The following is a 14,079-nucleotide window of genomic DNA, read 5'->3' as shown; positions in this document are numbered from 1 at the left end:
TGGGGTGCCTCAGGACCATGATTCACCAAGAGCAAATGGCAGATTTGCACCAGAAGAGGGTTAATGAATGCTGGCTTTTTCTTTTCTGCTAATAACCTGGTAGGGTGAGCTGGCAGAATGTGGGCTGGAGACAGTTCTGATCAACAGGCACCACCACGTCACTGGGGCCAGAAGCTGTCACTTGCCCTAGAAAATGAACAGGTAGGCACCACACTGGAATTTTACCAATTTTATTTCTAGACTTTCCATGTTTTGTCTTTTGTTTTCTGCTGAAAACATGCTGGTTACATGTCTGTGCTGGGAAACGCCACGGTGTGCAACTGAAAACACAGACCCAAAGTGCCCGCCCACCAGAGACCCTCACAGACTTGCTCGTCACAGGACAGACTCCGCAGTGCTTCCCAGACCTGCCACTAGCCTTTGGCCTTTCAGCACAGTGCTCACCCCTGCTGGGACAGGTGGTCCTGCAAGGGCCCCGTTTGGTTCGGACAGAGGAATGCCACAGCCAGCATGGCCGCCATGAGCAGCAGCAGTGTCTCTGCTGGGGTGGGCGGCAGGGTCCTGGGCCTGCCGTTGGCCCCAGAGCACTCAGGCTGACCCTGCCGGGGGGGGCGAAACTTCTGCAGGTCCTTTTGGTTCAGCAGTGCAGTGGGTGACTCTTGGGCACACAGCAGTTAGCTGGCGTCCTTGAGATGTGGAGTCCTTAAGTCTCATCATGCTCTGATGAACAGAACGAACGCTAGTACGCAGACGGGCCCAGCGCACCGAAACATCAGTGAATTTCAGCTATTCCAATCATCCCCGACGCCTGAGTCCTACCACACAGCACCACAGAGGCACATCAAGACATACTTGTTACAGTAATAATGCAGCTTTCAAAGCTACACGCAAAGAGCCACACAGCTGTAAAATTGCTATGATGGTAAATCCCAGGTGGGATGGAGAGTCCAGCACACAGGCACAGGAAAGGGAAACAGACCCAGCCTGGTCCTCAGAGCCGCGGGCTGTCTGTGGGGATGCGGCCCGGAGCCCGTGGCGCCAGGCCCGTGTTGGGATCCGGACCGCGCGTCTGCCGAAGCAGGAGGCTGGGGGTCAGACGGAGCCCGACCGCCTGGCCTGCACATGGCTAAGTGAGGCGTGAGGTATCGTGAAACAGGAACCTTTTTGGAATAGAGCAGTAAATCACATTAAGTCAAAATTGATCACATAAAAAAAAAATGACAAAAAAAAGGCATCCGCAATACATTTTTGTATGAGAAAATTAAAACTAGAACATGGCAGTATATGACATGGTAAAACAAACAAACAAAACAACTGATCGTCCAATAGCAGCAAAACGTGAGAGATGACAGAGAAGCGGTGTGAATGTGTTCCAAACCTGCCGGGAAGTCATGGGTAGCAGCGAATCTGCAGGGCCAGCACAGCCGCAGCCTGTCCTCGAGGGTCCCCACCCACCCGGGTCCCCACCCACCCCTCCACGCCTTCCCCCTCACCCACTCTTCGGCCGTCAGCCTTGGCCCTCTCGCCACCTTCCGCGGTCCCTATGTGATCATTTCAAGAAGGTACATATAATCAAGATGTGCAAATTGTCTACTGGTGGTGGACGTTGTTGTCTTCCTTGTGACTGACGCCTCTCAGATAGGGTCCCTTTGGGAAACCCCAAACAGGCCCGAGTCAATGTCTTCATGTTTTTTCCCTCGAGAATTAATTTTCTCTCCTATAAAAGGGTCTAACTTTTATTAACTGTATTAAGCCTGCAACATCAAAGGCAGAAAGGGTGTGTGTGTGTGTGTGTGTGTTTAAATCAAGGGGAGATTGCATTACTTTATAAATCATACTGGCCTCACAAACATCCTCTGCAATAAATATTCTTTTAGCCTTAACTATAAATTATATATTTTAGTGTTTAAAAACCTTCCTAACCCTTACACTATGCATTCTCTAGGTAAACCTTTAAGGCCCCTACTTTCAAACACCGGTTGGCACCAAAGGAGTCCTAAACTTCAGCTTCTCTGCAGAAAAAGGCAATGTGAGAATGCACATTTTCTTCTTGACTGGAACCTAGCCTTCAAAAACACCCCCTTTTCGCTAACACCATAGTGACATGCACTGGCCTTGCAATCCTGTCCGCACACAAGTACGGGAATATTCCCAAACCATTCCATTAAGAGATTGCTACCCCCTGCCCTCCACACACAACGTGAACAGAGATACTCCCTAGGACCACTGGACTGAAAGTGCTTTGAAATGGAATGGTCTTAGAATATTGAGAAGGGAAGAGAGGGTTTGTGGTGGTCACCTGGGTGCAAGCAGGCTGCAGGTCTGCTGGGGGAAAACCAGCATCTTACAAACAGGTAACTACAAAAATAGGAAGATTATAAAAATAGAATATATTACGTTGCTACGGCGGTTTCTCTTTATAGTAGCGCATACTGGGCGTCGGAGAGCTGGCTTTCTGTGACTGCTCCGCTGGCTGGCGCCTGCCACACTGTGTGGGGGTCGGTCCACAGGCGGAAAGAGGGTCAGCACTTGGTGGCGCCAAAACTACGCTACCCTACCCGAGAGGTGACATCAGCCAGTGACAAGGTGAAGAGGTTACACGCCTACCTATGAAATAAAATAAACACACACGAATGACTTATAAAGTGACTACATGCATGAGCAAGCAGGGTACTGGATGCCTAGAACCGCCTCAAAGCCGCGCTCCTTACAAAGAGCCCAAGAATGTGGTTTTCTATCTAAACCTCTCTTCTACTTTAAAAAGGTTTGTTGGCTTTTCTCTACTTTAAAAAAAATGTTTTTATGCTTTTTTTGCTTTAAACACTTAAGAATCAAATCTAAACGTCCTCTGCAGACTGGGGCCTTGTGTTAACACCTATCCTCACAACACAGGGACACAAACACGGTCATACAAAAGCTAGCTGATTATGGGGTACACGGTCCTCTATTTTGGTAGCACGATTCTCCCCCCCAGCTCAGGGTTATGCAAGTAACTATTTTTTCTCTCCTTTTTTTTTAAGACAGTTTTTCGGGTCCTTTTTTCTTTTGCTTAAGTCAAGAGATGGAAGGGAGAAAGAGCAAAGGGAAAAAACCGGCAGTAAGAGGGAAGCTTTCCCCTCCTGGTGGCGACGGGTCCCGGGAGGAGCCGTTCTCTCAGGGGAGCCCTGGGGGCGGCCCCTCCCCAGCCGTGACACCCTCAAACGTTCACGTCCCGCACGTCGGTGGGCGTGCAGGCTAGGCCGGCCTCCTCCTCATCCTCCTCGTCCGCGGCCTTGGGGTCCAAGTTCTGCTGCTGGGCTTGGCGCAGGCTGGACTCCAGCAGGGCTTCGATCTGCTCCTGGCAGGCCCGCAGGCAGTCCTGGGCGGGGCGGGGACATGGTCCTCAGGAGGAGGCCTGCGCCGGGCCCTCCCCCAGACGCTGTGACCCGGGCCATTCGGGTAAGAGCGAGGCTGGCTTAGAAGGCTGCCTCTGCTTCCTCCAAACCGGGGGAAGATGTGGGAGCTGCTGCCTAGACTCCAGGACTAGCCCCCATGGGCCCCTGGTCCGAGGAGCCCCCACGTTAGCCAGGCAGTGCTGACCCGACTCAGGACCAAAGGTCCTGGCCATCTTCCACGCATGCAGACACCCCTGCTCGCCTGCCCTGCCCCCCAAATCCCCCAGCAGGGCCCTGGCCCCTGGCGGGAATTCCCCGTCCAGGCTCTGATCTCTGGCCTGCTGCTGCCTTCGGCAAGCTCAGTGCCATCTGACCCAGGACGGGCCCTCTGAGCCTTGCATTTTGGACTTAACCCCTGTCGTGTCAGCCCTCCTGGTGTGCCAGCTTTTCATCGTCAGTGGCCGTCAAAAGCGTTAGGTCATGCGTGACTGAGAGTGAGTGCTGGGTGGCCCAGGGGACCTGGACCCTTTCTCCCTGGCCCTTCGGCTTGGCCTACATCCTGGGAGACACACTGGCCTGTACTGGCACCCACTGCTACAGGTTCCCTCCTGAAGTGACCAACTCAAGTTACCAATGTGGACGAGGAAGCCTGGTGCTCAGGGGCCTCTTCCAGCGCGCCGGGGGCAAATCTCCCTGTATCTCGAAGGTGCCTCTTGCAGCAGGGCAGCCTCATGGCTGCTGGGGTCAAGGAGAGAGGCTAGGTCCAGGTATCGGGCATCTGTCCCTGCTCCTGGCAAACTACACTGGGGCTTCTAGGACCAGGTGGAGGCTCCAGTCCAGCCTGGGAAACAGACCTGTGCCCGTCTTAGAGGAATGGGGTGCAGCCAAGGGCCAACCTGGGAAGGGCTGTGGAACTGCTAATTAGATGTGGCTGCAAACAGGTGCCTTTTTGCCCCAAAACAGCATGATACTCAGGCCAGAAGGGCCTCTGAGAAGGCCTGGGGACCAGGCCTTGGCATGGATGGCCCTGCTGCCCCACCTGTTCAGTATCCACCATGGCAAGTGAAGGCAGGGGAGATGAGGAGATAAGAGGCCTACAAGGTCTGGTGTGGAGCCCAGGACTCCTGATGGCCACTGCAGGCTTGGACCCAGACACCCAGCCCAGCCTCAGTCCCGCCCCCCAGCCTGTGCCGGCTCTTGATGGGTGGCTCTCAGTGGCCACGGTCTCCTTGCCCCTCCCTGGTAACCCGGGGCGGCTGGTGCAGTGGAGAGTGGGATGCAGGAAGGAGCTCCCCTAGGCGCCACAGCCACCTGTTCTCTAGCCCTGGCCCTTGCTTCCTTTTCCCAGCAGCCCACTTGCACCTTACAGTCCCTTCCCAGGAAGAAATGACTGGCAAATCAGGCCAGTTCCGGAGAAGGGCAGACACTGCTCACGGCAGGAAAGCACCCAAGGGTGTCCGCTGCCAAGGATTTTCTATGTGAGCTCAGCTACATTTGTCACTGGATAACCAGACTACCCAGTTTCAGCCTCAGGTCTTCCCATCTATCAGCTGTGAGGTGTTTCGATCTAATTCAAACAATCTACATTCAAGTAAGGGACCACACAGCCATTTCTACAGTCCTCTGTGGACGGCAATCTGCCACCCTTCTAGCTGAGGGGCAGCAGCGCGGCGATGCGCCCCCCCACAGCCAGGGAGGACGCTCCATCGCTCCAAGCGTGACGCAAGCACCACCCAGACCAAGAGGGGCAGGGAGGCCCGCCTGCGCCAGCCGCCAAAGCTGCTTGCCCTCTGGGTGACAGGCGGTTGTCTGTCCCTCAGCCCAGCTTTCCTGCCCTGAACTATACTGGTGGTAGCACGTGGCTGGGCCTCCAGAAGGCAGCCGCCTGAAGCCAGACCTGGACCCGGGTCAAGGCAGTCACTCGCCCCTCACGGCACAGCAGCCTGGCTGAGGGGTGACCTTCCAGCCCCAACCTCACAGGTTGAATTTGGTAAATGCCACAAGTGCTTATAGTTGATTCTTTAAGAAGAGAAAAAAAGAATCAGGAATAAACCAATGGACTTGTAAGAAGAAAGATACAGCAGACTTGGCTCTAACAGCAGCTGCCTCAGGGAGGGCCGTGAACACAGGGCCGCCTCTCCCGGGCTCAGTGCAGCATCCTGAGGCCTTTTTGAAGCATCTGTTTATTGCCCAGACAAAACAAGACTGGGCCCCAACTCCACACACTGCTAGGGCACGGGTCACTGACTGGGGCTTAGCTCTGTGGCCCCTCTTCCTGGCAGCTCAGCTGGGAGGGGTTATGGCTCCTGCCTGCTCCTGGGGACTCCAGGGGATGCCAGAAGCCTGGGAGGATCTCTTTCGAAAGGAGCCCCCAGGAGCGGGGGGTGAAGCTGGCACCCCGTGAGCCTTTGGCCAGGTCCTGTGCCTCTGAGCGCAGCACCTGCCCTGTCCCCAGGGCCCCAGCCCTCTCCACTTCGGGAGCCTCAGCACTTCCCATCAGCAAACAGCTTCAGACCGTGAATACTGGACCTCTAGGGCCAGATGCCAGCCAGGTCTGGCCATGCAGCAGAGGTGCAGGGGTCACTCACCGGGTCACACTTGATCACTTTGGAGAGGAACCGTGTGAGCCGGTGGTAGGACAGGAGACCACTGGAGCTCCCCAGGTGCAAGCCTTGCACTGCGGCCACCACGCTCCCTGCGGCCACCATGGAGGGTGGATTGGAAATGAACTTCACATCTGTGGAGAGGGAGAGAGGCAAGGGGTGGTGAGCAGGGCCACCCTGCAGCGTCCCCATGACCCAGGCCAGCCACGCATCAGGGCCTGTCCCAGCAAAGGGGGTCAGAAGTGCCTCGCAGGTATTCGGGGCCCCCTGACCCCAGGTCACCACTGGGCCCGAGGAGCCCAGAAGCTGGCTGGGGACTCACCCAACACGAGCTTGGGGCGCTGCCTTCAGGACGAGGGGAGAGCAAGCTGAGGAAATGGCTCTGGGGCGGGACACGCTGCACGTCCATCCTGCTCGTGCCGCGGGCCTTGGGACCACGCAGCCGATCAACAAGCTGAACTTAAGGTGCTGCCCCGGGTGACGGCTCACCCAGGGCACCTGCACTGCCAGCCACAGGGAAAAGGTACTCCCCAGACCCCTCGAGGGGCACCGCCTGCCCCTGGAGCCAGCTGCTGATCCCCACCTCCTCTTCCTCCAGCTCTGTGGGGGGCGGTGTTACTGTGTCACTTCAGCTGCCCACTGGCACGCTCTCCACATCAGTGCAGGAAGCGCCCCACAGCGGGGGGAGGGTGGCACAGGCCGGGCACCTCAAATGAGCTCTGCGTGTCAATGTGCCATCCCTCCCCCTCCTTAGGGAAGGGAAAAGACCGTGACATTCAAGGGGCACCCCAGGGCTGCCTTCCCGTTGCGTCCACCGAGGAGTCACTGGTGAGGGAGGCCACTGATTTCAGCAGCTTTTATCTGGGTCCAGCCTGGAACCAGGTGCCTGGAAGGCCTCCCTGTCGCACTCCGAGTGCCCCGGAGCTGGGCCTCAGTGAGCTGAATGGGAGGGGGCTGTGAACAAAGGGCAGGGGTCCCCCTCGGGACAGGGCACGCCTTGCAGCCCAAGACTTCATCCCAGAGAATCGACAGCCCGTCTTGTTAAAGGGAGCAGGTGCCGAGGGGCTGGGAAGAAGGCCGCTACCCTGAAGTGGTATAAAATTGGCCTCTGGCCCCGTGATGACTCAAAATAGGAATCCCTACCGAGGTGAGCCACCCCTTCCCCCCTTTGAATGGGAGCAGTTCCACGGGCTGAGCTGCTGTGAGGAAGCAGCTCCCCATTGGGGCGATCCAGGGCTGGGCGGGAGCCTGGTAGCCACAGTCTCTGACCCGCAGTCCTGAGACCCCGTGCGAGCCGGGTAGGCTGGCTTCTGAGGCCCGTTTCCCCACCGACGTGTAGTGTGGTCGGGGGCTTGTATGTTTAGATAAAGGAATCCTGATTTCAACCCTAAAGCTCTAGCAGTGGTTCCTGTTCTGTGGGTCAGGAACCTGGTGGCTGCAGGGACAGCGGTCCTTGGGGCCGTGTGGCATTGCTGACCGCCCTAAGACCCATTTGTTAAGCTCAATTCTGTGCCAGCTTCAAATGGCTCTGTAATTTCTTCCCCTAACCCACACAGCCGGAGGAAGAGTTCTTTTGTGCAACTATGTATACATATGCTAAGAGCAGGCAAGCGAATCCCACAGGTGATCCGCGTACACGTATGTGCAGGCGTTCAGGGACCCCTATCTGCAAGTTGCGGAGCAGGGAGCACAGCCCTCTCGAGGCACTGTTCAGTGGGACCCCTGCCCGTGTGGAGGGCAGAGATACCTTCCGGGACCTTTGCTCGTCATGCCTCTGCCTGATGCGACCTGTTTTTGAGCTGCAGTGACGCTGCTGTCATCTGGAGACAGGTCCCCTTGTGACCAAGGACACAGTCGAGTCTCAATTATGTTCTGATCGTGCAGGCACACATCAGACCGTGGCGCATCTTCTCAGGGGCCTGGTGGGTGGGTGCCACTCCCCTCCGCTAAGCTGCCTGTCCCCTACAGGGCCCCACTGTGGAGTTAATGCACATGAGAAACTGGATCACCCCAGCCCCAGCCGTTTCTCCATGTTTACCCAGGTATCTGCGCCCAGGCTATAGCCCGCGGACAAGGGGTGCGTGCTGCGCCCGGCCAGCCTTAGACCCGCAGCAGCTTCAAAGCCAGCACCAAAGTCTGTCTGCAGCCTCTACCAGGCATGCTTCCACCAGTGCCAGCATCCCGTACCCCGACACACCGCTTCCCAGGGGTCCTGGGAGAGGGGGAGCTCCAGGCTGCCCTAGCTACCCTCGGGGGAGGGTGTACGAGAACTGTTGCTCCAATTATCTCCAGGAAACTTCACTGTTTCTCTGAACCACTTTCAGCTCCATAAAAGGCTGCCTGGAAGTCTCTGGAGGCCTCTCTCCTCAGAGGCACCCCAGCCAGAGAACGCCTCCCTGCTCCGTTGGCCCCCGGAGGCTGAGGGACAGCTGCTAGGAGGCTGCCCAGCCCCGTCCACAGGCCAGAGCTCCTGGGGAGGGGGTGCCCCACTGCTCAGGTCCATCCAGACCAATAGTGTCCTTGGCATCGCCATCTGCCCACCCCTCCGCCCCCGCCCATGCCTCCCTTGGATAGACCTAGAGGAGGGGTTCATGCCTTGAGCAGGAGGCCAGGAGAATCATCCCAGCTCTCAGCTAACCTAGAACTACCAGCTGTCACAGTGCCTGGATATCAGAAGACTCTAATGAGATGCTAGGCCGACGGGCTCTGGCCTTCTGCTGGGGGTGCTGGCGGGTGGAAGATGCCAGCTAGCTTTCCCCTTTGATGCCGTGTGGCCCTCAGGCTCAGAGTGAGTTCCCAGAAGATGTGACAGTTGAGGCCTGACTAGGGGCAGAGCTAGCTCCCTGCAGAGCTGGGCCTGATGGGGGCCTGGGTACCCTAGTCAGGCTCTCCAGGTCCCATGGGCACAGTTCATGCCATCAGAAGGGAGAAAGGAAGAGGTCATAGGGGGCCAGGCAGAAGCATGAGGCAACACCATGTATGTCTGTGTATGTGTATGTGTGTTTATGCACATGCATCTCTGTCCTGGGCTTGCAAAGTGGCTGCCCTGGGGCTGGGGCCAGGGCAGTGCTGTGGAGGGGCCTCCGGGGAATGTCCAGAGCCCTACCAAGGGAAGGGAGGCTGGCCCCCTACCGCCAACCACGGCACACCAAGCCCAGGCTGCCCCAAAGCCCCTCCCGGGGCTCAGCTCAGCTGAGCTGGCCAGCGGCGCCCCTGGCAGGGCCTCAGGAGGCCCAGCTCCTCTGCTGGCCACCCCCGCACGAGGGCCGCCGCTGGCTGCCCAGAGCACGTGGTGCAGGCACTGCCGGCAGGCGCTCCCCACCCTTGTAGGCGCCCCTGGCAGGTGGCCCAGCCCAGCAGAGGCCAGGAGGGGCCCTGCAGCTCAGGCTCCTTGAGGACACAGGGAAGGACTGGGGAGGCAGGGATGGGGGAGGGTAGGTCTGGCGGCCAAGGGAAACCCCTTCCAGCATGGAGTGGCCACAGCCTGGCCCAGGCCAGACACCTACCCCCATCCTCAAGGCACTGCACGGTGGCAGTGCCCGGTCTCAGCTGCCTGACCCCAGGAGGGCAGCACTCCCATCACCTCCCCACAAACAGCCCAGGCCCTCTGCTCTACAGGGCAGGGTAAGAGTGCTTCCCAGGGCAGGAGGGCCTGGAGACCTGCTGCTCCGATGCAGAAACTGAAGCCAGGGCAGGGAGCCCCATTGGGGCAGCGCCTGGGAGGCCAGGGCCCCTACCTGTGGCGCAGAGGGCAACGAAGGTCTGCGCATGTTTGCGGATGATCTGTCTGTTCTCCTCAGCTACGGGCATTTTGGAAAGGAAGTGTTCGATGAAGTCGTGCGGGGTCATGGCAGCCAGGTTCCACTTGAGCTTGTTCACCAGGAGCAGCTCCATTTGCTGGGACACAGGGAAAACAAGCACAGGGTGACTAGCTCCTGGGACAGGTGGGACGGAGGGCCTGGGGAGAAGGACGGGCGGGCTCGGGGGTCCAGGAAGCGGGGGACAATGCGCCACCCCAGATTCAAAAAGAGAAGGTGCTATTTGAAAAGGCCCCGCTCCTTGAGACCTTCGCAAGAGCTCAAGGGCCTTGCACGCCTGGGAAGCAGGGCCTGGAGACTGGCCCGGCCTCTGCCGCTAGAGGGCGCGCGCCGCCCACTTTTCTGCGGAAATGCGGGTGCAGAAGCCGTGGGAGTAGAAGCGAGTGCGAGGTGGGGGTGGCGGGGGTCCCACGCGCTCGAGAGCCGCCCCAGCCGGGTGGTGGCCCGCCCGCAGGGCACAAGGCTAGTCAGCGGCCGCCGGACCCCTGTCCCGCGCCCATCCCCCCGGGGATGCTGTGGCGAGCGGAGCCCCGGGATGGTGGGGGTCCCGGGTTACCAGCAGCTCGTCGGGCCGGATGGAGTTGTCAGTGTAGATGCACAACTTCTCGGCCGTCAGCGGGATGGTCTCCTTCATCTTCGAGGCCACGAACATGCAGGTGGCCCCCAGCAGCTGCAGGCGGCTCTTCTTCACGGGCTCCAGCGACAGGAAGCGGTCCAGGTAGTTCATGGCCAGTGGGAAGACCTCCTCCTCGCACTTCTGCTCCTCACAGACCTGCCGGGCACGGGGGTCCATGACCGCCGCCGCTGGGGCCCTCCACGGGGACCCCGGGCTGCGAAAGCTTCCGCCGAAGACCCCTTCCCCCACGTGTCAATACCCACCCACCCCGAAACTGAAAGGGAAAGTCCCCGCGAGAATGGTACGGTGGGGGCAGGAGCGGGCACGGCCGGGCGGCGTGCGCCGCGCAGGCTGCGGGTGCTGGGGACCCCGGCCCGCGTGGGTGCCCCGGGGCCCTTCTGGTTGGGGGTCGCACCAAATGGGGTGCAGGGCCGCGGGGCGGGCCGCGAGGCTGGGCGCCGCGCTCGCCGTGCCTGCGAGACACAAAGGTGGCGTCCCAGGCCGCCGCGCCGCATTTCCCCAGACGTCATCTTTTCAAAAAATATTTAAAAATATTAAAAAAATAATTAGGTATATAAAAAAACGCTGAAAATGACCCTCGGGCGGTCCTTTACCCAGGTCGGGGGCTGGTAGCTCGTTGCACGTTCTGGGGAGAGCCTCAGGAATTCAAACTCGGGGGCCCCCCTTCCCACTGGGCGCGGGCGCCGTTTCCCTCTCGCAAGGGCACCACGCCGCACTTTCAAAAATTATTTTAAAATACTCGCGGGCCCCCTAGGCGCCCAATGAAGGGCTGAAAATGTGCCCTGGGTTCCTGGCTTTCTCTAGAAAGGTCCCCCAAGCTGAGACCCCTGCAGACGAGGGTCAATCCGCAGCGTCTTGAGGGCCACGCGACCTTGCAGCCCAGCGTGCTCTCCGGCCCAGGCTGGCCGTGCGGGGCGCCCCGGGACTCGCTGCTTGAACAAAGGGGGCCCCCTTCCCGAGCGGAGTCTCCCGCAAACTGTCCGGGTTCCGTCCCCGCGCCCCTCCCTCCTGTTCCCGGCTACCGCTCGGCTCCTCGCGGCGGCCCCAGCACCTCTCCCGTTGCTCCCCCCGCCCCCAATTATTAATAAACACTTTTGCCTTGCAATAAAAGAACAAAGATGGCGCATAATACTGGCACGAGCGGCCCTTGCATACGTGTCCATGGATATTAATTTAAAAATCAAACCTATGCCCACCCCCTCCCCCTGGAGCTGGCGGCTCGCAGGCGAGCGGCTGGGAGAGGACGCACCGCAGGGCTCGCGCGCAGGCAGGGTCTGCGCTGTGGCGATCCGGGTGGGGGCCACAAAGGGCGCCAAGCCTGCCGGCCCGCACCCTCCAACCAACTGGGGTGCCCTGGCACTGGTTCTCCCCGAAGGAACCCCCTTCCCGGATCGCTACCCCCCCAGGAAAAGTAATTTCTAAAGACCCCACCCTCAACCCCTCCTAGTTCAGAAAATACCCACAATATTTGGAAAATACGATTCCTAGCAAGACCCCAGCAAACTTCAAAGTTGGGGTCGGAAAGAAAGAAGGGAGATGAATGGCAAAGAAATGTGGGTTTGTGTTAAGAAGTTGCCAGAAAGTACTAAGAAAGCCGCCCAAAGCTCCGCACCTCCAGCATCCAGGTGGCCACGATCTTCCGCATGGACGGCAGGATCTCCTTCTGCACGCACTTGAAGTAGGACACGGAGGGTGCGCAGGTCTCCTCCGCCTTGAGCATGGCTCGCAGCACCCGGTCGTTGAGTAGGTTGGCATCGGGGTACGCCCGGCGGATGGTCTCCACCTCGCAGCATAAGAGCTGGTGTGCCATGGCTGGGGCTCTGCCGGGCGGCCTGGGGAGGGCGGCGGGTCGGGCTCGCTCCGCGCTCGGCTCTGGCTCCTCTGCCCTGGCCGGAGCACGCGCTGCTGCTGCTGCTACTGCGCCGACAGCCCTCTGGAGGCTCCAGGACTTTGCAACTTCCAACAAAACTCCCCTGTAGTCCGTGTGACGTTACTGTTGTTAAGCAGAGATCAAAGCCGGGCAGAGAATGGGAGCGGGAAGGGGGGGTTGCGGGCGCAGGGGGAGGGGTCGCGGGCGCCGAGCGCAGGGGAGCGGCGAGGGGCAGAGCCCAAAAGCCATCCCGGAGGCGCCGCGCCTGCCCCACGGCGGAGTTGCCCCCGAATCCAGGTTTTCATAGAAATGCAAATCGCCCCGAGGCTGCCTTTCTCCCCGCTGGGGAAGAGGGGTGCAGGGGGGCCTTCCTCCCCGATTGGGTCCCCCCGGGACTTGGGGGGTGGGGTGGAAGGGCTCTGCCGGGGGTCCACTAGGAGGGCGGGCCAGGCCACACGCAGCCAGGAGAGACCGCATGGAGTGGTGGGGGGGGGCACTCTGGGGCTCTGCGACACCCTATATTCCAGCCGGGAGAATGGGCGCATTTCCGAGAACGCCACGAGGGCACCCACGGGCGGAGAGGCGGCCAAGGAATCTCTGCGTCTACATCTTCTTTCATTTTCATCAACACGTGTAAATTTCAGGAACCATTTAACCTCCAAGCACGCAGGGCAGAGCTCGCGACCCTGCTAGAGGCTTCATTCCGGTGCACAGGGGTGATGTTGCGAATGACCGAGGGGGCATCCCTAAACTTAAAAGGGATTTCAGCTTAGCATGCGCTCACTCAAAAAGTGAAATAAAGTAAGTGCCCCCAAATTCCAGCAGCAGCCCAAGATGGTGGCCAGCGTTTCCTTCGTCCTGTTGTCCTCGCCTGGGGGATCTGCCGGCTGTCTTACCTTGGCCAGCCCATCCTTGTGGGGGTCCCTAATCCCCCCAAGCCCCTGTACGCGTAATTTAACAGCTTAGAGAAACACCCCGAATGAAGGCTGCAAAGCATGGTCTCTATCCTGTCTCACTTTTTAATATAATAAATTAAATCGCTAGAAATATTAGTCATCTCTCTCTCTGCCTGGGACAAGACCACCGGAAGCTTCCTAATTGGTTTTGTCGGGGGGTGTGGACATCTCTTCGCCTTTAGAATTTGTCCTGGGGTTGCATTCGTGAGCCTTAGGGGGCTGGGAGGGGTTGGCCAAAATTAGAACAATTTTGAGTTAAAGAAATAGCTATATTGATCTGATTATTTTAAACAAAATCTATATATGCTCACGGTTTTGAGAGGGTCCCCAATATTATCGCAAATTTATGAGACATATAAAATAATACATAAGGTGTGTTTTTTTTTTTTTAAAGATTCAGTTTCTTTGGTGCTTTTTCTTTAAAATAAAAGAGCGTTTTACCCAGTCTTAACATTTCCAGTTTTTACACTATCTGCCCCAAATTAAGAAAACTGTTTGTTTCCCTTGGATATAGTGTAGTGGCATCAAATCACCGGATCTCCTCTAACAGAACAGCCTCAAAGAAAACGGATAAAAAAGACCCCCTCCCCTTCTCAAGGGCGCACACCGCAGGACAAGCCCCCTCCCCTCCCCTTCAGGACGGATTACTTCAGTGTCCCCTCCCCAGCCGGGATTAGGGTAACTAATATTCCGGGTCCAAAGGGGTAATTACCCCCGGCTCACGCCTCGAAAGCGGTGGGTGGCCCGAACAGGGAGCCCCCACCGCCGCTTCTCCCGCCCCGGGCACCCACGCTCGCCCGGGCCCCGGACGCGCCAGAGCC

General features: G+C 58.5%; 1 protein-coding gene across 2 annotated transcripts; it reads right to left on the bottom strand.

The window, feature by feature from the left end:
- Window positions 1-214: 214 nt before the first annotated feature.
- Window positions 215-12,389, bottom strand: CCND1 (cyclin D1). Of its 2 annotated transcripts, XR_005022774.2 has the most exons (6): window positions 12,045-12,389; window positions 10,352-10,567; window positions 9,715-9,874; window positions 5,963-6,111; window positions 2,398-3,358; window positions 215-1,160 (listed from the first exon to the last, which is right to left on the bottom strand). XR_005022774.2 is itself a non-coding variant. In XM_036875829.2 (5 exons), exons 1-5 carry the CDS (start codon window positions 12,240-12,242, stop codon window positions 3,197-3,199), a joined length of 885 nt encoding a protein of 294 aa, XP_036731724.2. In that variant the 5' UTR covers window positions 12,243-12,389; the 3' UTR covers window positions 215-3,196. The 2 variants fall into 2 exon arrangements, 1 of the variants encoding a protein (XP_036731724.2); XM_036875829.2 differs by having other exon boundaries at window positions 215-3,358.
- Between the last annotated feature and the right edge of the window lie 1,690 nt (window positions 12,390-14,079).

This window comes from Manis pentadactyla, chromosome 9 (assembly GCF_030020395.1).
Source record: "Manis pentadactyla isolate mManPen7 chromosome 9, mManPen7.hap1, whole genome shotgun sequence".
Lineage (NCBI taxonomy): Eukaryota > Metazoa > Chordata > Mammalia > Pholidota > Manidae > Manis > Manis pentadactyla.
The sequence above is the reverse complement of the archived record's forward strand: the minus strand, read 5'-3'. Positions and strand labels throughout refer to the sequence as shown.